This window comes from Polypterus senegalus, chromosome 9 (genome assembly GCF_016835505.1).
Source record: "Polypterus senegalus isolate Bchr_013 chromosome 9, ASM1683550v1, whole genome shotgun sequence".
In the NCBI taxonomy this organism is placed as follows: Eukaryota; Metazoa; Chordata; class Cladistia; order Polypteriformes; family Polypteridae; genus Polypterus; species Polypterus senegalus.
This window is the reverse complement of record NC_053162.1, coordinates 45,635,194-45,660,801: the sequence shown is the minus strand read 5'-3', so window position 1 is coordinate 45,660,801 and position 25,608 is coordinate 45,635,194. Positions and strand designations below refer to the sequence as shown.

At 39.0% G+C, this 25,608-nt stretch overlaps 1 protein-coding gene across 1 annotated transcript; it reads left to right on the top strand.

The window, feature by feature from the left end:
- Window positions 1-1,606: 1,606 nt before the first annotated feature.
- Window positions 1,607-25,608, top strand: LOC120534856 (lysosomal protective protein-like). The gene is made up of 11 exons (XM_039762369.1): window positions 1,607-1,770; window positions 5,957-6,068; window positions 9,023-9,157; window positions 13,011-13,169; window positions 13,317-13,408; window positions 16,768-16,852; window positions 16,963-17,112; window positions 20,075-20,202; window positions 21,223-21,385; window positions 22,689-22,778; window positions 25,525-25,608. The coding sequence occupies exons 1-11, from the start codon at window positions 1,607-1,609 to the stop codon at window positions 25,606-25,608; spliced, it is 1,362 nt and encodes a 453-aa protein (XP_039618303.1).

The following is a 25,608-nucleotide window of genomic DNA, read 5'->3' as shown; positions in this document are numbered from 1 at the left end:
GTTCTCAGAAAGCGCATGCGCAGTGACGTAAGCGTATATGAGAAAAAAATCGCAATAGAGTGAAGCCGCGAAAGTCGAAGCGTGATATAGCGAGGGATCACTGTAATCAATATTGAGCAGTGACATGCATTCAAATCAGCAAAACTACAAGAGCACCCAATTTTGTGCACAGGCAGTTTTTCGCATTTGATGTGATTTCTTAGAACTAAATACTGCTTCACTAAAAATCTTTGTTCGGAAAACACCCCAGTACTTAGATGTTCCTAGGAAATGAAAGACATAACACTGTTATCTTTTTTGTTGAAAGTAGAGTAAATTATTAAGCACGATTCCCAACCTTTTTCATATGACTGTATGCCATAAACTATTCACGCATGCACAAAGCAGATTGGGCAGTGCTGTAAAATGCAAGGTGGAATACGCTTACAGTACGCATGCGTTAAAGTTCTAGGCACATGTGAGAAAGCCCAAGCATATACTGCAGATGTAAAATCCTCCACCAAAATTTGACTGCTACAGCTCTGTGATATCATGCTGGTCTTGCAAAGCATCTTGGGACACAGGGAAAAAAATTGCCTAAGATGGCTGCATAGCGAATTTTCAGACAGCAATTTGGCAAACAAGGTAACCAATTCACTGCAAATAGCTCTATTGCAAATTTCTCTGATCAACACTAGTTGTCGGATACCCTGCTTGCCTAATTGTGATCACTGCAAAAAAAAAAATCATACTAATCAACTGCTTTAAAATTTGTCAAGAATGACGGACAAGCCCAATATTGGGACAGTAAAGCATATTGTGTGTGTGTCTAACGTTGATGTTCTCTTTTCTGAACCTACATACCGCTGCCGCCTGCTACTTTATCCAGTGCCATGCATGGGTGCCTGAAGATCACCTTCATAACTCAATCCAGGCATGTAATACCACTCTGGGACAACTTTAAAGGTGACTTTTTATTGCTTCCATTGTGTCAACAAGAACTTATTTTCTTTAGTTAAAAAAATAAACAGCGTGACCCAGGTGACTTTCCAACTGTTCCCTAGGACTTTTCTGATTTACTCTGCCAATTACATCGGGATGACTCCAGGACACTATGGCCAAATCAGGACACGGAGGTTCTGCTACAAGGTGGAATGTGATACACATGTTTGTAATCATTCGTATTGTGAGCTCTACTGTAATCATAATCAGCTATTCATGTTTTCTCAAACTACCTGGGCTCTAGTCAAAATATATAAGTTGCATCTTTCTACTCTAAGTGACTTGTTTCCTTGTTTTAAACTTGGCTGCATAAACTGAAACCATGATACCCTTGTGAAGGTCTGCGCCTCTGAAGAATTATGTACTGTAAGTATAGATTATATAATATATTTCAGAGGCACATGCAAGTTCTATTGTTAAACATGACAGCAACATAATGTTTCAAATAATTTCATTGAAAAAGTAAATAAGATTTCTGGAAACACTTCAGTTTCCTAGATGGAAATATGGCAACTAAAGATATGATATCATTCAGCTCTTTATCACAGAGCAGATAAAGAGCTTGCAGTGTATGTATAAGTACCTGTGGTACACAACCACACCTTACAGCCACACTGTGACCAACATGTGGAGACTCAGCTTGCTCATTTCAGCCGTCTGCCTAACAGGCAGCTGGTGTCAATACGCTCCTGACCAGATCACTTCACTCCCGGGACTCACAGAGACTCTCAATTTTAGGCAGTGGTCTGGATATCTGGAGGCAAGCCCTGGGACGTATTTATATTACTGGTAAGATTTTCTAATTTTTTTCTAATGTGTTATCATCATTTATAAAATATTAATGCATCTGTCCATCATAATCACCCATTTTGAGTGGTCAATTAACTTGTCCTTGGGATTGGGGAGGAAAACCCACACAAATGTGGACAGAAAGTGCAAACTACACACAGATAGTCAACAGGCCAGCATTTGAACACAATTCCTTGAAGCTAAAGGTTTGAGAAGGCAGTGCTAACGTCTGTGCCACTTTCCATTTAGCTTAATAGTGAAATTAAAAATGAGCAATGGCAATATGTGACTTACATTAGAACAATTGTGATAAGAGCAGGCCATTCAGCCCAACAAGATCAACTAGATTCTCCAAAATAACACCAAGTTGAGATTTTAAGGTCCCTAAAGTCCTGCTCTTCACCACAGTACTTGCCAGTTTATTTCATGTGTTTTCGGGTCTTTGCTGGAAGAAAAAACAAACCATTAAAAGCTATTCCTTGTGGAGATCCTCAGTACATAATCATTCATTTTCTTGAGATAAGCACAATGACGTTTAATATTCTTTCCACCTAAAGAAAAGAAAGAATATTAAGGGACCTCTGCAAAGAAGCCATCTGTAAGTAGACTTTTAAAAAGAAAGCTTCTAGAGTGATTCTTTCAAGTGATGCCCTAGGAGAACCATTTTTCATAACAAATCTTTATTTATGTGGATTTGTTACAAGTCACATAAACAGTCATGAATAAATGATAACAGATTAATAAAAATCAAAATTTGTTTCTTTTTTTTAAAAAAAAAAGACCTTTGCTGCAGACAATCTCATAAGCTAAGTTCAGGTTCTCTTTATGTATTGTTATCATGCCTAGTGGCCTACTAGACATGAAACATTTCTGCTTTTTCAAGTCCCAACAGTGTGCTTGTCTTTTGACGTGAAGATTACACTTTTGGTTATTTATCATGACAGCACCAAGATGCTCTATAAATGTTCAAATAGCATTGTTAAAAACTGAACCTTTTTTCTTTTAATGGTTATTGTTAGATGACAGAGAGAAAAATGGCAGTTTAGATATGCTGTGCTTACCCGGTCTACGTGTCTTTGGAAAAGATGAACAAGAAAAAATGTAACAAGTAACATTTAATACTGCCAAGGGCATAAAGTACTGGCAGCATTACAATACCGAGAAGAATGTCTGTTCCAGGAAGTTTGGAGGGGAGACCAACCAGGAAAAGTTTAGTTGCTGCTGGAAGAGGTGTTGGTGAGGCCATCAGGAGACAGTTACCTGGTGGTCTCTGTGTGGGTCCAAATACCCCAGTGCAGTGACACTGAAACTGTGTCGTAAAAATGGCGCTGTCATTTGGATGGAACATAAAACCAAATAAAATCTTTTGTTTGTGGTCATACTGTAAAAGATCCCTGAGCATCCTTTGTATCCTGTCTTAGCCTAATCGCTCATTACGGCCTAGTCATTCTGAGCCCCTAATCATCGCTTGATTCTAATTAGCTCACTATCTTGCAACACTTCACCACCTAACAGCTAATGTGTAGTGAGCATACAAGTGCAAAGTGGCTGCCATCGCATCGTCCAGGTGGATGCTACACATTAGTGATGGTTGAAGTGGCTCCCCACTCACTATGTAAAGCAGTGGTCCCCAACCTTTTTGACACCAAGGACCGCTTTACTAGAAGCAAATTTTTACAGGGACCGATGGGTGGGGAGGAATTATGGATGGGTTCGTAGGGCAGTTTTATACACAATTTACATTACATTTCTATTATTACTAAGTTATAATATCGTAATAGAAATTATACAGCTTACCATAATGCAGAATCAGTGGGAGCCCTGAGCTTGTTTTCCTGCAACCAGACGATCCCATCTGGGGATGATGGAAAACAGTGACACGCAAAGTGTGTTGCTTATGTTCAGTCTACTCTGTAATCTCGTTTTGGTTCCTGTCACTGCAGAAAACACTGCCTCACAAAGATAGGATGTTGGAAATGGAAACAGCTTCGATAGCTTCTTTCCCGTTATTTTAATCTTCTCCTGTCTACAAGTTATGCTGATGAAAATTTTTCTCAGCATTTCCTTGCGATAATACACTTTCAGGGTGCGAATGATGCCCAAATCCAATGGCTGAAGCACTGCTGTGCAATTGGGTGGGAGGAATTCAACGCAAATATTATCTAAATGTGGAAACATGTTGTGGGCAGCACAGTTTTCAATCAGAAGTCAGATCATCCTTTTCTTCTTCTTGATATTGTGAGGTTTCTGAACTTTTTTGGGACCACCCAATGGGAACGTCACTCTGAAGTGTGTCCTGAAGCATGATTGCCGCATCTGTGTAATATTGTTTGTACGTTGCCAAGGCAGGGCAACAGCAGGCTCACAGCGTGTTGTCCCGTTGACAGAGGTCCCAAGACAGTTTAAAAACCACACATTTTCTTGAATGAGTGCCGCATTGATAGGAATGTTTCTTGAACAAGCATCACTGAACCAAATAAAAACTGCTTTTTAGGAGTCTTCAAATGCAGCAGTTCGCATACATTTGCAACCTGAGATTTTTCTTCTTTTTTTGCGTATAACAAAGACATATGCATTGCATTTGTCATTCCAACAGATTGCACATCACAAACTTTAACACTGTTATCGTTTTTCGTGTGACAATGAGTTAAATTCCAATGGATGTTTTTCAAATGTTGACGAGCAATAAGCAAAAGGTATCACAGAAAACCACAAAAAACAAAAACAGCAAAAAAGCAGTATGAGGAAAGTTCGAAGAAAGAAAATTTTTTTACAGTGTTTCTGTTTGGGGATCGTTGTGCAAATGTGCACAACTGAGCTACGACCACAGAACTAACTGCGAATGATTCAATCAAGCATTTCAAGGTCACTTCATTGTATTGAAGGTATCTGCTGAATGTACTTTGTAGTAACGAGATTTCTATAGACTCATGTCATATGGGGAAACTGTTGGGACCATAAAAATACTTTGTTGTAATACTCTCTCACCTCTGTCTCTCTCCTGTCTCTGCGCCGCCGCAAAGCCCTGCCCGCCTAGCGTTCTGAAAAGTGTCCTCAGTGAAGGGGCAGCCATTTTACTATAGCCCCTCACTGAGTAAGTCTCCGTTGCCGGCAGTTCTCTGGACCGGGAGTTGGGGACCCCTGATGTAAAGCACTCTGAGTAGTGAGAAAAGTGTTATATAAATGTAACAAATAATAATGAACTATTATTATAATTAAGAGAGCAAAAGTCTACTCAAGCATCATTTTTTGACATCATTTCCAAGGTTATTAACATACTTAGTCCAGCAGTTACAAAAACCATGTTATGGGCATGTTCAATATTGTCAGTAGCAGTAGCTATGGACCGGCAACCTGGTCTTCCTTCATCTGTGGCCATTTTTGAACTTTTCAATCCATTTGTAAACAATTTGCTGAGGTAAATACACCTTCAGCCCACAAAAAGGGATAAAAGTACAGTGATCTACTTTTCTGAATATAGAAAGGAGAGCTGCCATGTTAACAGTTAACAGGACTTGTTTGGACGTCTGTTGCAGTAACGTAGACTGGCAAAGATCAACCACACATATGCAAATACTGCTACAAGAAACAGTAATACAAATGTTAAAACATTATTGTAACTATTTTTGACCTTTTTGAGCAAAATGATTTTAGTACTTCTATTTAGAGAGTTTTTAAAGAAAGACAACAACTTGGGAAACTATTATCCCATCTGATTGCACCAAAATTTGCAAAACTGGGTTTCTTTATGGGATCTCTGTGTTTAGTTTACTGCTCAGTGAAGTCTGAAATTTGAACATTATAATGTGGAGGCCAGACCCCCGTGACCCTGTGTTTGGATTCAGCGGGTTGAAAAATGGATGGATGGGTAATGTGGAGGCATTTTTAGGGAAGTTTAGAAGGTGCATTTTGTGGATAGGTGCCTTAAATCAAAATGGATAACACAGTGTTATAATAAAAGCTTCTCACATATCCATTTAAAACAGAGGTAAGTATTTCAAGTTATAAAGGGCCACTGCCAAATAGAAGCCAGAATTCTGTTATAAAATGCAGTTGCTATGTGATAATAACTTGGAATGTCTTTTCATGTCCATCCCAGAGATGACCACCATAGTGGACTTCAGCCTCTGTATTCAGATATGCAGGACATGATTCCAAACTTTTCAATGTCTTTCTCTGATTTTAGGTTTGTGGAGTCTCAGAATAACCCTGCCACTGATCCCCTGGTGCTTTGGCTGAATGGGGGGCCAGGGTGTAGTTCGCTGGAAGGCCTTCTTGCAGAAAATGGACCTTTTCTTGTGAGTTCTATAGAAATGCAGTGCTCTCTCATACAGAGTCACTCCTCTGAATGAAAATATTTATGTTTTTTATTAAATGTAAAACCTGATTCTTGAAGAAGTAAGGGTTAATATTAAGCCCTGTCCCTGAGTTGTGATACACGACTTTCATTTTGTTCAAATAAATCTTTACTGTCAAGAATGGGTCATTTGTCTCAAACAAAACTGAGCACCAAAGTGCCCAGCTGTGTGTTATTCTTGGGTTTTGTTGTCCTCCATGTAAGGGGGGCTACATCTGTCTATAAGTTGACTCAAAATAATTAAGAACTGGGAATATTCCTCCACATGGTATCCTCAATCTGCCTTTATAAGTTTACACATGTTGTATTTTCTACGAGAAGTCATGTGATAGTTTATCCTACATGTGTGTTTTTATTTTATTTATTTTTTTCAATTTTAAACAGAATAATCATCACTCTTTCACCATGAGGAGTTTGTAGCAGAAACCAAAAGTACTGTATGTCACAGCTTGTCTTTAGTGTTTTGGAGCGTTGCTTTACATTTGTGCCATTCTACCCTAAGCCCTCTACTTACATCCACATTAATGATCAATTAGTCTTATATTTTACTAAATCGGGGTACCTAGTGCTGCATGGAGTGGTATAAAGTACAGGTGTAGACACTAAATAAATTCCGTAGAGAAATATTTTGGCCCCAAACAAATATTTCACTGCCTAAATCTACTGTAATTTTGCATACCTGTACCAAGTCTCAGAAGTACCCCTAAAGGCACATCTGTAACAAATTGCTGGTGTGGCCACCAAATAAACCTCCCCAAGGAGAAAGATGTGGGGCTGAAACATACTCTACGATCTTTCACTGTATGTATGAGGAATCTGCTTAAAACGTGATGGAGATTTATACACCGGACAAACACACATTCAACTTTATATACAGTAGTAGAAAGTAATTTTTAAATGTAATTAATTTCTTTTGGAAACAAAACATTATAAAAGAACACGACTTGCTCAGCAAATGAAAAGAACACAGAAGTTAAACATTATAATTCAAAAGCAATCCATAAACAAGAGACAATTTCCAAATAAAGAGCTTCGTTGCTACAAAGAAAGATACGCAGATCTCTGGGGACCAGCACTCCTTGTAGAAAAGTCAAAGGGCCGGTCAACTCTACCTTGAATAGCCTACAATGTACTGAAGTACAAACCTCTCTCCTTGATTATGATTGGATCTTAAGATGTTTGTGTCTTCGATTGGTGATCCTATGTCCTCCTGTCACCTGTTGCTTGGTCAACGTGAGAGTGACGCCCCTCCAGATCAGAACACTGAGAAAGTAACCAGAATAGGTTAATATTCATTTAGTATAGGTTTGTGCCCAGCAAAGCTCCTATCAGCTGGTAACAAACAAACTAACAATGGCTTCTCCCTACAACTGGTTAGTTTTTCATTTATGTAACTATGAGTAACAAGATTTGACATATTTTCTAACAAAAACTTAAATTATGGATCTTATGATCTGGTACAAATATTTAGTCCATATGTCATGCTGGACACGTAAATTCAAGGGGTAGAGGGGCTAGAATATATACAAGATGTGATGAGGTACCTGAGTGGCAAAGAATATCACATCTCTAAATATAATGGGTTTTATTTCCTTCTTCTAGTTCAAGGTATGGTGTGGTGGATGATTGGAATTTGGCCATCATCTTTAGTTTAATGTGTATACTGTATTTGGGTGGCGCGCTTCAAAAGAGCGACCTCAATTGGGAGCGGCGAATAAAGGCCCACATAAATAAAGGCGAGCTTCAAAAGGGCGACCTCAATTGAGCACGGCGAATAAAGGCATTCGTAGATAATTTAGTTCAAATGGCTCTGGAATGTGTGAAGAGCAACAAAGGTGCAGATCTACTCGTAGTCGAAAGCTACACATTCAGAAAGGAGAAAACTATCAATGGGAAACACATCTGGAAATGTTTTTTTTATATGTTCAATCATTGCCTTTATCTAATAAATTTTCTTCACAAATTTGTTCCAGAAATAGATCGTTAGAAGTTCATACATTAATTAATTGGATGTTTTAATATTCTTGCTTTCGTCTTTTTTATACGTTCAATCATTGTCTTTATCTAATAAATTTTCTGTAATAATTTTGTTGCGTTTGCCTTTATTCGCTGTGTCCAATTAAGGTCGCCCTTTTGAAGCTCGCCTTTATTTACGCGCCCTTATTGAAGGATACCGTTGTGTGTCACCTTGCAGTCTCATAGAACCAAAAAACTGGCTCAGATCTTGTAGTCTGTGTTTGTTCTCACAGTTTCTGTCTGTGCTGCAGTCGCCCCATCACCATCTCTCTATAAAGCATGTTCATGTTTTATAATACTTGCAAGAGAACATCCCACAATGCATAATATGGGCATCATGTGTCTCGCCATTCAAGGTTAATGCTGAAAACATGGAATATGGTAACAAAAAATATGTAAACAATGAGGAATAGATAATAATAACTATCATTTTTTTTAAGTGCAAAGCACTTAAAAAATGTCTTCCTAACAATAGTGATATCCTCACCAAAGCAGTCATTATCGTGAAAACTTGGCACACATCAGAACAATAATAATCCAGCCTGTACTGGACACATTCCAACATGTTGGACACTAATAATGCGGCAGTTGACACTCATCTTACCAGAACTGGAGTAGTCGGGCCTACCCTAGTGACAAAAGTCCAACATCCAGTTCTTTTCATCATGACATAGCATTTTATGGAACTGGAATGGAAACTTCTGTTTAAAACATTAAACATTTGGCATAACCTGGGAGGCAGGACTCAATGTCCAGAGAAAGAGGCCTTCCTTGCTAAGGTGAAAGATTATTTAAAGAACTGTATGGTACATCAAACAGTTTTACTGTGATTTGTAAATGCCAGCTTTGCCATTTATCTTTTTTTCATCTCTTTCTCAGCTTAACAATGAGGTAACCCTCTCCATGAATGAATATAGCTGGAACAAGGCAGCCAATATGCTGTATTTGGAGTCTCCAGCTGGTGTGGGATTCTCATACTCAACAAGTCAGAACTACCAGATCAATGACCCACAGGTTTGTATGATCATACAGCAGAGTAGAGTAGCCATTGGGATTTTGTGTTCGAAACAACTTTTTTTTTATTGACATGTTATATGGTAGTGGAAGAGAATGCAGGTTCAACATCCAAGCTTGAATACACTAAAATCAATAAGGATGAGAGGAGAACAGTGTGGTGATGTAAGTAAGGCATATAGGACATTGATTACTGTCTGTCAGGATACTCAGTGTGATTACATGCTTGGCATGACATTTAGTGCAGTGGTTCTCAACCTGTGGGGCGGGTCCCCCTAGGGGGGCGCGAAGATGTGAAAAAAAGAAAACAAGAATCAAAAATATGAAAAAACATCTGTTGAAACCAAAACAAATTAACTTAGACTACATTCGGATACTAGAACAATAAATATAAAGTTAGATAAATGTCGATATATATAATATAATAAGCATTTACATTTCTAAAAAATGTTAGGGAGGGCGCGATTAAAACTGTTACGAAAACTCGGGTCGCAAATACTTTAAGGTTGAGAAATGCTGATTTAGTGTCCTTCACTGAGTTTGTGAAGAACAAATTTCACCAATATTGCATAGTGTGCAGATTTTGTTTTATTTGATGACAAACATTCCTTGGTCTACGCTATCCCACTCAATGGATAATGTATGTTTCTGCTTCACTGTACAAAGAAGCCATACAAATAAGCTGAGTTTCATTAGTAGAAGATTCCCAGTTACATATTTCAGTGTTCATGTTCTACATGGGGGTACACTTTAGTTTTCCATGGAGTCAGACAGATTAGTGTGGTTCTTAAGAGTTGATTAACTTCACTCCAGCTAAGTGACAATGGCCCATAAAACAGCTACTAGGCCTGGTTCCTCTGCACCTGTAATTGGTATATGTGGATTGGTAGCGTTACTTTCCACACACTGATCCTAAACTCACACACCCTACAGTGTAGTGCACTGCATACTCCTTGTTCACTTCTTACAATGTGAACAAACAAAGCTCTGTCATTGAATTTGCTCATTATATCAGCATCATATGGCTGATCACCAACAATGAGGAGACTGCTTAAAGTGGGCGTACATTTTGCACTTTTAGCCAACTTGTGAGCAAACAAGTATGGAAAATTATTTGTGCCAAAATTAAAGGCAATCCAGCATGTTAATTAGGTTGAAATGTAATACATTTGCATGTGGTGCGTTTAATTTTGGCCTGGTTTTATTGTGTCATATTTAAAAACATATCAACCAAATGATCAATTGCTTTTCACTAAACTATGCAATTTTTGTGTCAATTTAAAAATACAATAAAAAAAGTGTATTGCATTTTCAATCCTGTCCATAGACTGTGTGTCATAACTAAAAGCAAAGCAAATGTATTGCGTTTCATTTAACAGCTGCTTGAGGTTATTGCATTTCAATTTGTGGCCACTCTTTAATCTTGCCGAAACTGAATAGACCAATCAAAAGGAGGGGAAAGGGATGTCAACAGCTGGGATAAGAGGCGTTCCACTTCTAAATATTTCTGTGTTCTGGTAGAACTGCAGGTATAAGTTTTGCCAGTGTGGATTGTGGAGTTATTAACTAAAATGTTGAAAACTCTTATGTTAAGTTGTCTAAAGTTGTTTTCTTTTTATACATTTTAAAATAAGCTGTGCAGTTACATTTTCGAGGTGTGGGATGTTAGTAGTTTAAACTAAATACAGTGAAAAAGTTGTTAGCATCACCAAGCTTGGTTTCTTTGTAGCTTTCTGATGCTACTGGCTGTGTAACCCAGATATTATATAGTTTTTTCCCTTCTTTCAACACAGAAGGAAATGAAAATGTCATTTACATCACCATATTACACCTGTTCAGTGAGACAGCAGATCCCCTGCCCCATTTGCCTTCATTAGCGCTTGTTGAACACACTCTTACCCCAACTGTTGATACGCCTTGCAACCCTTTTTTGGTGCTGATTCGTTATTTGACTACATTTAGATTTGGCACAAATAAAGCATGGTCACAAATCGAAATTCAATACACTTAAGCTGCTGCTAAGCGAAATGCAGTATGTTTGCTTTGCTTTTAGTTGTGACATGTGATCTAAGGACTTGAATGAAAATATAATATGCTTCTGAATTGCATTTTAAACTGGCATGAAAATTCCATGTCGTACTGAAAAGTAATCAATAAATTGGTTGATGTGTTTTTAATTATGACATAATAAAACAGTGCCAAAAAGTACCAGTGCACGTTGAATTGCATATAATTTTGGCACGAATAATTTTTCATTCCCCAACTATTTGAAATCAGCTCAAAATCACTGGAAAGTCATTGGCAGTATAAAAGACAGGGGGCGCCATCGAGCTCCAAAATCCCAGACACAACACACTACTTAATCCCAGGTGCAAAATAAAGGTTTTTACTCTTACAAAATACCTCAAGCACAGAGCAATGCACAATCTTCCAATCCACAATCCTTCCTTTCCTCCTCCAAGTCAGTTTTGCCTCCTGCCTCCTGCCTCCTGACTCTGACTCACCGGAGGAGGTTAGATGGCTCATTTTTATGTCAGACCTGGGACTACTTCTGGTACCAGGCTATAGCACGACGGAAGCACTTACAGGTCAGATGGAAACTTCCTGAAGTAGGAAATTCCTCTCCCTGCAGCACCTCCTGGCAGCATTCAAGGACCTGGACAGGATTGTCCCTCGGAAACTATAACTTCCATACACCTTTGTGGGTGTCCCTACTGGGTCCACGCCACCTGAGCACTGCCATCTATTATACTCAGGGAGGAACTGCTCTGGATACACCAACTCCCCCTCATTATCCATTAATTTATTCTTTGAATTCTTCTTCAGTTCCATCCTCCTTCCATAAAATCCTTCCATTATGGTGTCCCGACCAGGAAGTGGTGCATCATAGCACTCACAATTATAAAGTTGCTGCTCATAAAGTATGAGATATGATCTGAGTGGCTTCCAGGCACCCAGTATGTAAAAAAAAATAAATGTGGGTTCTATCAGCTTGATTTGTCAGATGTTAGAGGTCTTGTGACCTGATTCTGCATTTCAGTTTCAGATGACCATTTAGAATGTACTCAGTGATGGTATTCAATCTTTTGGAAGCATGGACACAAAATGTTTGTGAATGTGTGAGAAGCAGGACAAACTGGTCAGGATGAGGAAAACAAACCATCCACTGCAACATAAGGTCTTGTAAAGTTTTGCCATGCGATCTGGAAAAATTGCTCAAAAGCTCCCCCAGCCATGTGTAGGCTTGTAATATAGCACAGTGTATGCCTTCTTCTGACCAGATAGGAGTGATTAGGTCTGAGAGAGCACTCAATCTCCCGATGTCATAACATGTGAGAAAATCTACTTGTGTATGCCCTCCTTTATAAAGAAATGGCTTATCTTCTGTTGCAGTGGTGCCAACACAACTGTCTTTCCCTTAATGTCAGCAAGAGGCAGGCCACTCTACCCTCTCATGTTTGAAAGGGATGCTTTGGAGAGGGTCAGTAGGTTTAAATTTTTTGGAGTCACACTCACTTGTGACATCCTGGCTATCATGAAGAAGTCTCACCAATGTTTATATTTTCTCTGATGTCTACAGAGAGCCCTGATATTTCCATTTGTGTTTGCTAACATGCAAGTAATGATGTACATTATAATTACACTGTGGACATATGACAATGAACTTGAAAAGTGTATTTTTGCATTTTTGAACACCGAAAAGGTCTTGCAAAAGATAGTTTCCCTATGGGGATTAATACAATGTACCAAATACCAAAAAATATATATATATTAGTAGACACATTTCAGGCAGGACCACCTGCCACATCATATCTCTTTGTCTGTGAAATAGCAATGCTTTTTTCTATTCTAGGTTGCCGAAGATAACTACCAGGCTCTCCTGAGTTTCTTTGCCAAGTTTCCCTCGTTCACCAGCAATGATTTCTATATCTTTGCAGAAAGCTATGGAGGAATTTATGCACCAACACTCAGCGAGAAAATTGTCAGTGGGTCAACCAGATTTAATTTCAAGGTAATTCAGTGAAAGAGCAGTAAGGACAAGACCATGAAAGATGTGGACATCCATGTAAAATGCAACCGTTATTCTTTTGGAAAATTGTATTCTAAAGACAAGCAAAACTTTTAGTTTTTATCTTCTCTACTTGATAATGTCTTATAGGGAATGGGTATTGGAAATGGGATGGCCAGTTATAGCTTGAATGACGATTCACTGATGTATTTTGGATACTACCATGGCCTGTTTGGAGACAAGTAAGTCAAATTCAGTTGTTTCTTAGTGGCTTTTATTGACCTGTCCTTAATACATTTTGTAAACTGGCATATGATTATCCTATTTAACATATTAAGTATTTTATAGTATACATAAGGGCAAGTCCCTTGAGGCCTTGATACCTAAGCCTGGCAGCAGAGCTGATTGTATTATAAAATTTGAAAAAGGTCCAGCAGATCACCAAGCATGCTGCCAAAATTACTGAAAAATAATGCAGATGATTTTGTTAGTATTGTTCAGAGGGCAGTGTTTAAAATAAAACTGGAGATCATCTCAAACTGATCACAGACACTCATTAAATGCAGAACTTGTCTTCAGTAAATTAGAGAGGATAGTTGCTTTTAAAGGTCCCTTACAAATCGCTCCAGAAATTCCTTTCTTCCTAGTCCCATTCAGCCTTTTAATAAGGAATATTAAAGATAATAAACATTCTACCAGGCTAGACTTTTTAATATATATTTGTTTAGGTAAAAACTTACTGCCACATTCTTAGAATCAATTAACATATTTCTGGTTTTTTTTGGTAAATGCTTCAGAACTTTTGGCTAACTGTTAACTACTTTGTCTCCATATGTTTTACTTTTGTCTGTTATTGGATGCATCTAAGAAGGAAACTTTTATGTTTCCTTATATAAACAAACTGTCATCTCCAGGCAGAGGAGCAGCTTCAGCGACAGACTGCTGTCACCATCCTGCTCCACTGACAGACTGAGGAGATCGTTCCTCCTCCACATTATGCGACTCTTCAGTTGCACCCGGGGTGGTAAACGTTAACATTATACAAAGTTATTCTTGTTATACCTGCATTTTTATCACTCTTTAATTTAATATTGTTCTTTATCAGTATGCTGCTGTTGGAGTACGTGAATTTCCCCTTGGGATTAATAAAGTATCTATCTATCTATCTATCTAAACATAACTATATAAAACACTTTGACCTTGTAGAGTTTTGGTTGCGCTTATGTGTTCCTTGTGAAGGACTAGACCACCTAACACAGTACTTTCTTGCTTTCAGTTAACTGCTCTCCAATGATTCTGAAGTGAATAACAGTTTGTACTTGTCATTTTATAAAGTACTAAGAGACTGGAGTTGAGCAGCATTAAGACAGACAAGAACCAACCCTGGACCAAAGCACTGGTCCACTGGCCCACTCACCCACATGCAAGAGCCACTCTAGGGTCTCCAATTCACTAAACATACTCATCATTGGGTATGGGAGTAAAATATGGGAACCCCGAGAAAGGTCCATACAGAAACATGGGGAACATGCAAACTTCACACAGTCAGTTAAAGGGCATGGGATCCAAACAAAGGATGTTAGCTCCATATTGCCACAGCACTATCTTTTGCAACACCATAATGTCTATCAAGTTAAGCTTCTGTTACATTTTAATATGCATTATTTATGTAAAATACTAAAGAACTGTAATACATGATAAAAAAATCACAGAAAAGTTTTCACTTACACATTTTAAGCCATTATAACCAATAGTCAATTGATTCTTTTCATGCCAAACATTGGCTTTGTATTAACTGTCAGTATTGTGTAGGGAGTGAGGTATTGTACTTTAAACCACCAAGGCTGCCAGTTCAATTCCTGCCCCCCATTGCACTGCATGACTGACCACCTCACTTCACCAGCTTGTGGTCCTATAAGACAGGGGTGTTGAAATCTAGTCCTGGAGGGCCGCATTGGCTGCAGGTTTTCATTCTGACCATCTTCTTAAGTAGTGAGTGGTTTTTGCTGCCGATTCGGTTGTTTTGCCTTATTTTTTAACTTGTTTTGCCTTAATTGATGTGACTCAGACCCCTTAGCTGTTTCTTTTTCCTTAATGAGCAGCCAAACAATAATAAGACATGAAACAAGCCACCAGATGACCAGCTCACCTGAAAATAACGAAAGGTGAAGGTTTCAGTCATGTTGGTCTCCTCAGGTCACCAAAACATCCTGACGGTGTGATCGTACATAAAACAGAAAATCAACAGTCTGCAGTGGCAGAATGAGAGCAGCAGCAAGTCCTGATATTTAATAATGGTTTTAATTAACAGTAAGAATTGGCTTCTCATTAAGAAACTGGTTGGATTGAAATTGGCCGGAGTTTGACGTTCCAATTTAGTTGGTCATCTGTCAGCTCGTTTCACATCTCATTTTTGTTTGGCTGCCATTTAATGAAGAAACAAATCAATTCAGAGGGCTGAATCCTTAAAAACAGGGCGATGAAAATGAAGGGGAAAGGAGTTAATTAGCAGTGGAAACTGGTCACTGATTAGGAAAAGGGTTAGAATGAAAACCTGCAGCCACTGCAGCCCTCCAGGCTCGGAGTTCAACACCCCTGCTATAACACAAATGAAAGTAAATGCAATAAGTGCTGATCGTGTAATTTGCCTTGGATGGAATTACACACATACATAATGCTTCAAGTATATAAAAATCATAAATAACAAATAAACAGGCCCAATTTGAGATAATGCATGTGTGCCTTAACAATGGACTCTCTCCTTGACAAGATGTTGGTGCCTGCCTTACTCCTAATGTTACAAGCATAGCCCTCAACCTGTATGACACTAAACTGGATTAATCAGGTTTATTGATGACTAGTTAGCAGGAGTAATATGGATCACATTCACACAGAGTTAGTGGCTAAGATGGGGCTCACTGGTGGCAGCTCTTTGATTTATAGTCTTCAACCGCAGGGCTGTCTATTCTAATCTGAAGAACGCGGGCAGCAGAAGTAGCATAGCAAACAGTGCTGAGAGAAGACCTAGTTGTGATGACATATTCTTTGGAAGACGTTCTGTCAAATACTGGCTTTTGTAAAGCTACACTGAGTGCTAACATCTTAAATGATACGTTCAGTATTTTTCAAGTCAGTTATTTTTTCTCAATCATGTTTTGTTAATTTCATCCATTTTCCAACCCAATGAATCCAAACACAGGGTCACGGGAGCCAATCCCAGCCAACACAGGGCAGGAACCAATCCCAGGCAGGGTGCTAACCCACAGCAGGACACACACAAACTAGGGCCAATTTAGAATTTCCAGTCCACCTAACCTGCATGTCTTTGGACCGTGGGAGGAAACCGGAGCACCCAGAGGGAACACACGCAGAGAACATGCAAATTCCACGCAGGGAGGACCTGGGAAGCGAACCCGGGTCCCCTAACTGCGAGGCAGCAGCACCACCGTGCCACCTGTCATGTTAATTTACCACATAAAATTGCATTTTAAAATGAAGAATATTTTATATGTTTTAAAAAAATAACTATCTCTAGCATTTTATAATGGAGCACTCTATCAAATACTGATTGAGTGTTTCTTTACTTTTATATTTTCTCTAGCATGTGGGCCCAGTTAAACCAGTATTGCTGCTCTGAAGGATCTTGCAACTTCTATAACAATAGTGATGGCAACTGCATTTATGTTGTAAGTATTTTCAGAGGAGTCAGATGAAATTACCTTTTTAAGAAATATATAAAGTGATGAACATTTGAAAATGTATTTCATATTAAGATGAAATTTATTTCTTTTGTTAGGTTTCTCAAGCCACTTACCTGATTGAGGACATTGGTCTGAACATCTACTCCCTGTACTCAGAGTGCTGGGGAGGAGTGGCCTATCAAAATCGGTACTTAGCTGATGTTTCCAATCTTTTCCGGCAGTATAACTTTGACATCCCTGCTCCTGTGAGTACCAGTCAGCAATTTTCATTTCTTTGTTTCTTTTAAACAACCCTTAACTACTTCTTACAACCTGTCTCCTCGTCAAAAAATGTTTCTATATGATTTTGTTCTTCTGGTGTAAAATTGTCTTCAAAAATATCCGTCATTGACTGCTGTTCACATTCTTTCCTCTTATGTCCATTTTGGATACCTCTAAACTCCTTCATTGCCTGTACTTCAGTATCCAGATCTCTGGTTTGTGTTACTATAAATGTGTCTTTGCTTGTGACACCTAGATGTGTGCTGCATATGCATATGCACAGAAATGTTATTTGAGGGTGGTGCTTTGAATTTGAAGGCCACACCCACTAATTGTCTCTGTGTCTGTGTGGCTTGTCCAGTTTACCTCTCACATTCCCAAACACTAGCATGTATGGTAAATTTCTTACTCCAAATTTGTTGTGTGTGTGTGTGTGCCAAAGGACAACATAAAAGGCTGAATCTGCATCTAAGCCTGATGTTGCCAGGATCAGCTCTGAACTCTTATAGCCTTGTATTGGAGCAGTTTTGATATTATGTTATATTTTATTGAGATACGTTTCAAAGGCAGAAATGGAATAACTTAGAAACACAACTGTGGACAGGCCTGGTAGGCTCTGTCCTTTCATACAGGAGTACAAACAAGTAACTGGACAGCCCCTCCAAGCGCCAATGTAGGTAAATACAGTAGACATCAGAGGGCAATAGGAAGTATATATTTTAAGTGTGACCCAGAAGTAATTACTCTGTGGGCAATGAAATAAGAGAGAGGTCATGAGGGAAAGACAGAAGCCAGGATAACTCCCCAAAATTATCAGGTTATGATGGAGGGCTCTCAAATGGAGTAGCTAGGGCCCTGCTGCATATTATTGAGGGAGGAGAGCATCAGAAACATCAAGGTCGCCTAACTTTTTATCATGTGTTTGGGTTCAATATTGCAAGGATACTTAGGTCTGGAAGACAGACCTCTGGTAGAACAGCCTCAGTACTTTCAGGGAGTTCCTGAGCCCAGACATTATTAAAGGTACACTTTTAAGGACTCGCTGTGTGTGGTATATTAAGCTTGGAGGTAAAAAGTGACTTAGCATAACGTTCACCTGGTAGTTGTAGTAGTAATGTCATCTGTATTGAGCATGGTTGCCCAATGTTTCGATCGCGATCGACAGGTAGATCACAAAGGTAGTGCAGGTAGATGGCGCTGCATTAAAAAAAAATATTATTTTTTTTAAATTATTTTTATTAATTTTATTACAATCCATACAAAGCAATCAAGTTTTTATAAAAATAAAAATTGAGTTAAGAACAGATCGATCCCCACCCCTAAAAAAAAAAAAATTGTAAACGTTAGTCTATCATATATCCTCCCTATGGCATTTGCCACTTCATTGATATACAGGGCGGCCATTCTGAGATCTCTTTTCTTCTGTCATCCCGCACGCACGATCAAATGCACGAGCTACTGCAAAACTCCGGCTATCCCAGTCATTTAGTTAACCTTCCAATTTATATCGACTAAAGAAGGGATTTAAAAAAATTGTTTGGGGAGGGTATGGGCTGGATGTGGAATTGGAAGAGGATTTTTTTCTCACAATGTCACAATCGAAGTGCATTTGTCTAATCTGTCAATCTATCATTGCTATTCCAAAGAAGGAAAATATGAAAGGCACTTTCGAACTGTTCATAAAAACTACAAAATTGACTTCCTTTCAAAAAGCGATCTGAGAAAGTAGAGGGAACTAAAATCGCAGTTAATCGGACAGCCGTCATTTTTCACTCGGCTGAATTCAAAAGCTCCTTGACTGCATTATTCGGCTCTGCTTATTTATGCGAGTCAGCCTTTTCCCCCATGACGATTATTAAATCCAAATATTGTAGTGACCATAAATGTATTGAATTGTTATTGTGCCATAAAGGTTATTCAGTTATGCAAGGTACGACAACATACATTTCATGTATAAAGTATACTCAGTGTATGTATGTATGTATGTATAGCATTTTTAATATAGGTAGATCATTTCGACCTAGTCATTTTAAAAGTAGCTCGCAAGCCGAAAAAGTGTGGACACCCCTGGTATAGAGTATAGTAAAACTCTTACTTATGTCTCCCCAATGTGATTACATTACCACTCCCCAGTGCCATGATAAACTTAATTTTGTGGAAAAGAAAACATAAATTAATGTGGCCAGTGTTTCACATATCACCTCACCTAATACTTAAGGTACACACCATGTTTCATTAGGCCCACTGTGCTAGATATGTTTTTTTCCCTCAGAATAGTGTTGTATGCTGCAGAGTTACATAAGAGCAAGAGTTTCCCTGAAAGGTCAAGCAGTACAGTACTACTTTTTTGTTCCATACTTAAAATATACTATAATTTGAAGATAGAACAATCATTTTAGGTGACCAGATGTATTATCAAGAATATGTTTGAGGGGACTGGTCCAAACTAAGACTCAGGAGACTAGAATTTTCTAATGTTTATTATACAAGTTCTGGTGTCCTCTGTACTGAAAGATTTGTGGTCCGTTTCTTCTCCACACCTGCTCCCGCAGCACATGGTGCTTCCTTTTGGCCATATGACCTCTTCAATGTGAACTCACTGTCATAGTCTAAATTAGGCAGTTTATTTCATGAAAGGCATCCACCTATTTCTCTCACTTAAGTTGTAGACGAAAAAACTTTTCAGGCAAATGTTGTAAAAGGAAGCATTGAATTTCTTATCCATGGTTAAGGGTACTTTAATATACTTGGGTAAAATTAGCATTTTACATGTAATTTATTGTTCTTTTCAAATGTAGCAAATATGATTTTCTTTAGGAGCTGGCTAAGTTGACACACCCCTGAAACTGGTGCTTCTATGCCGGAAATGATACAGACATCAGACAAATATTCAATTAAATTATGCCATAAACAGTTTAAATGTGATCTGTGTGTTACACCCTTCAGATTGATGCCACCATTCCTGGAGTTCCTGCCTGTCTCAATGGTACTGCAATGTACATCTGGTTGAATGATCCAGAGGTAAGGGAGGCGTTGCACATCCCAGCCACAGTGCAGACCTGGGAGCTGTGCAGGTGAGACCTTCAGTTGCTTCATGTATTTTAGAATTGGTGAAATATAGCCTGTTGCATTGTATTCAAGAAAGCATATGTTTGAATAGATTTGATCTGTTTGAAATTGTTAATACCTGAGATGTGAACATATCACATAACATTCTCAAAGCTAATCAGTCCAGTCCACATTATTTATTTTCAATTTCATTTTACACATTTGTTGAGTAAACTATTGTTGAAAATGTGTGATTTAACCCTAAATGGTTCTTTCAGTATTCCATGAGAAGTTCACATTCAAAGAGGTAGAAGTGTTTCATAAATGTCATGTCCACTGTGTGCTGAAGTTCCTCTTTGTCCCACATTGGGACCTGCTCATAACAATCAGTCCACCCTGAGCTAGTGACAGCCTGTTTACACTCTATCAAGACACTTCATTCAGGTCAAAGCCCTGTAGACAAGTCAATGCTCTACTTGATGTACCACTGCACACTCTAAGTCCTAGCCACGCGCACAGGAGCTCAAGGGGCTGTCCACTTGGGGTAGATACTGGGAATCACACCCCACTGGCCAAAGATACAACCAAATACCAGTCTGAATATTTTGTCTGTCCAGGCTGTTTAACAAGAGTTTAATTTTGTTGTCAACTGATCTCCGTGATTCATTTTTGTCAATGCTAAGCCATCCTTTAGGTTACAATTGGAGATTTAAGGTAAGGCATGATATGATAATATTTCCATGTGTCTTTCCTCCTCCATTACCTCCTTCACTCTCTGAACATGAGTTTCAAGTGAATTGCCAATTCTAAATTAATTGAAACATACAACATTCCTAGCACAGATAATGCAGTATTTTCTGAATCATATGATATGGAAGCCAGGAATACTTTTATTGAAAAACTATATCTATTCTTGATTTTGACAAATTACTAAAAGGTTTTCTTATAATTTTATTTTTATAAATGCTATTATTTCAGCCAAGACTGTATTATAGGTGGCGGTCTATACCTAAAGGCATACTGAGCTCCTGTCCCTTTGCTTGCAGTCCTACAGTGCGTAAACTGTACCAGAGGACCTACCACGACATGACCCCCTTCTATAAGTACCTGCTCGGGGCGAATCTGCGCATTCTGGTTTACAACGGAGATACAGACATGGCCTGCAACTTCATTGGGAGCAAGTGGTTTGTGGAGGCTCTGAATCAGCAGGTGTGTGAGACCATGACACTTGATGATAGGCTTGTAGATAGATAGATACTTTATTAATCCCAATGGGAAATTCACATAATCCAGCAGCAATATACTGATACAAAAAATAATATTAAATTAAATAGTAATAAAAATGCATGTAAAAGCAGACAATAACTTTGAGTAATGTTAGCATTTACTCCCCGGGTGGAATTGAACAGTCGCATAGTGTGGTGGAGGAACGATCTCCTCAGTCTGTCAGTGGAGCAGGACAGTGACAAAAGTCTGTCACTGAAGCTGCTCCTCTGCCTGGAGATGACACTGTTTAGTGGATGCAGTGGATTATTCATGATTGACAGGAGTTTGCTTAGTGCCCGTCGCTCTGCCACAGATGTTAAACTGTCCAACTTTACTCCTACAATAGAGCCTGCCTTCTTAACAAGTTTGTCCAGGTGTGAGGTGTCTTTCATCTTTAAGCTGCCTCCCCAGCACACCACCGCGTAGAACTCGCCACAACCGTCTGGTAGAACATCTGCAGCATCTTATTGGACGCCAATCTTCTAAGAAAGTATAGTCAGCTCTGACCTTTCTTACACAGAGCATCAGTATTGGCAGTCCAGTCCAATTTGTCATCTCGCTGCACTCCCAGATATTTATAGGTCTGCACCCGCTGCACACAGTCACCTCTGATGATCACAGGGTCCATGAGGGGCCTCCTAAAATCCAACACCAACTCCTTGGTCTTGCTAGTGTTAAGGTGTAAGTGGTTTGAGTCGCACCATTTAACAAAGTCTTTGATTAGCTTCCTGTACTGTAGCTTTCCAGCTTAAGATATCTCAGCGTCCAGATTTATAACCTGCCATTTTCAGGTGATCATGACCCATTAATCCTTTAAAGAACTCATGTATAGTGTTTTCATGTTCTCACAAAGGCTGAGCAAGTTTTCCTTAAGGCACTCCAGGTTTTCTTTCACATTTCAAACATATGTATGTTAGATTACTGTAGTCGGAGCCTCTAAATTGGCACCAAAAAAATGAGTTTAATGTGGGTTGTGTGTATGCAGTGTGCTCTGAAATTGGCTCCTACTCAGACCAGGCAACTACAATAAGCTTTGGTCCCTACCACCTTGAATTGGATAAAGCAGGTACTGAAAGTAGATTGATAAAAATTCTAGGTCGTAATTATAGTAACTTTTTTACCCATTTAGATATCCTTTAAGATTTGGCCTAGTGCAGCTTGTTATAAATGTTCAAGTTAGATTTCCTATCCCTGAAGAGGGTAAAATCTTTGGAACTTCAATAATTTGACTGGTTTTGCATTTCAGCTTGTGAGTGACTACCAGCCGTGGTATTACCAAAACCAGATTGCGGGTTACTATGAACAGTACAATGGTATCACTTTCCTTACTGTTAAGGTGAGTCTTGCATACTGCCTATAAATGCTTGTTTTTAATATTTACCATATTAATGAATGTGCCTTTTTTTGAAGCCATCACTCTGACATTGGTTTGTTGAAAAATAACTCTGGATGAAAAAATTATTTTATTACCAGTGCTCCATAAATCTCTGTCCCTGCCACCTTTTATTTCATTCATATTTCCAAAGGTCATAAATTCTGACGCTCACAGTTCATTTTGCTGTTTTTTTCCTGTTTCAACCTGTTTTAATATTTCGTAATACAAGGTCTGAACTTGCTGCTTCTTTGCTGCTTGTGGATGTGGGTTGGAGTGCAAAAATGTTAAAAATGATACAATTTTTTGGGGGGAATTGTCGTAATCTACTTTTAGAATGCATTTTTTGTTTGGCTTTTAGAGATATCTCTTCTATGTTCCCCGTACATGTTGCAATAATAACCCTCTAAACCTACAGTATGCCATATTTTGAATTTGTGATACCAAGATATTTCATCACAGTGAACATACACTATTAGAACAATCACATTTTTAACATTTTTAGATACAGTATATGGTGAAACATTTGTGGGCACCTTACCACCAAACCTACATGAGCTTGTTGGAAATCCCATTCCAAAACCAAGGGCATTAGTATGGATTTGGCCTACTCCTTTTTGACAATAGCAGCCTCTACTCTTCTTGGAAGGCTTTTTTTTTTTACTTTAGATATCTCAGTGGGAATTTGTGTTCACTCAGTCAAAAGAGCATTTCTGAGGTCAGGTGCTGATGCTGAGTATGAAGACCTGGTACAGAACTGGCATTCCAATTCATCCCAAAGGTGTTCCAAAGGGTTGAGAGTCATGGCTCTGTGCAGGACACTCGAGTTCCTCCACACCAAACGCATCAAACTATGTCTTTACATATCAGGCTGTAACGGCCGACCCCTTATTCCCAGCTGGCAGCTACACCTCCAAGACCTGTGGCCTGGATAATTTACTGAGAAACCTTTCCTGTCAAGCCGTACTCCTACACAGATAAACTTTCCCCACAATCGACGGTTTGAAATGCAAAGACACAGTAGGCAGAATGTAAAATTAAACAGGAATAAAAGTATTAAATGAGACAAGACACGCCACAAGACAAATGCACACCCAAATATTCCTCCACCCCAACAATCCCAAAACAAAACTGAAAATATATATACAAATCCCCTCCCTTGTCCACGTAACATATAACACACACCACACAAACGACAAATGACTAGCAAACAGAATGATCGTGAACTTGAGTCCGAACGTGAATAAATGTCCTGAATACGGATACTGATTAGCGGCAATTGTAGTGTTTGTATTTCCCGGCGTTTGGAACAACCTCACCGTGATTCCTCGGCGTGTGGCGAATGATGATTCGACCCCGGGGTCTTCAGCGGCAAGCAGGTTGAAAGGCAGTCCGGATGAATGAAAAACAAACTGGATCAAAGCGCAATGAAAATGATTCAGCAGGCAGGTTGTATTCGTGAATGCGGTATTGCTGCTGCTGCTGCTGCTGCTGCTGCTTCTTCTTCTTCTTCTTTCTTTCTTTCTTTCTCTCTCTCTCTCTCTCTCTCTCTCTCTCTCTCTCCCTCTCGCTAGTTCCCTCTTCTCCTTAAATAGTCCGTGACGGCAGTAATTGATTGATTTGACACAGGTGCTTTCCAGATTAGCGGTTGTGAACTCCTCCCATCATCCGTCCTCCTTTACGGGGACAACATTAACTGATACACATACACACAGTCAATGGGACAATGAAACGAGACACGCACAGAACTGACATTTAAACACTAACTATGTGGCACCGCTACATGGCTTTGTGCACAATCATGCTGGAACAGAGAAAAACTTTTGCCAAACTCTTAGCACAAAATTGGAAGAGCACAATTATCTCAAATGTCTTTGTATGTTGTAGCATTAATAGTAACCTTCAATGGAATCAAGGGGCTTAACCCAAATCCTAACAACAACCTCAGATCATTAACACTCCTCCACTAAATTTTACAGTAGGCACTATGCAGTCCAGAATGGAGAGTTCTCCTGTTATTAACCAAACCCAGCTTTGTCCATCAGAGTGTCAGAGAGTGAGCATGATTCTTCACCCCAGAGAACACATTTTCAATGCTGCAGAGTCCAAAGGCAGCATGCTTTACACCACTCCATCTAACGCTTTAATTGCACATAGTTATTTTAGGCACAAGTGCAGATACTTAGCCGTGGACCCATTTCATTAAGCTCTCAGTGCACAGTTCTTGTGCTGATGTTGCTTCCAGAGGCAGTTTGTAACTCTGTTCTGAGGGATGCAACAGAGGATATGTGGTTTTTACACGCTGTGCGCTTCAGCACTTGGTGGCCCTGCTCTGTGAGTTTCGGTGGTCTGTCTCTTTGTGTCTGAGCTGTTTTTCCTCTTTCACAATAATAGTACTTACAGTTGACTGCGGTAGATTCAGCAGAGTAGAAATTTCAAGTACTGACTTGTAGCAAAGGTGGCTTACTATGAGAGTGCCACACTCATTATTTTATTTTATATTTGGGTAAATGTAGCAAACAATACTGATTGTATATTAAAACATGTAGAAGTATCTCATGTGTAAATCTGGGCCCTGCACATGTTGTGAAGAATGAAATTTGACTAGGGCATCCAAACATTTGCATACAAGACACTGAACAAACTAACAGAGAACATCTGTTAGTGACATCCCTCTGTATTCATTGATTCTCTTCTCTTTGTTCCACAGGGTGCTGGTCACATGGTCCCCCAGTATAAACCTGGACCTGCCCTGCAGTTGTTTGAGTCTTTCCTCCAAAATAAATACTCGTAA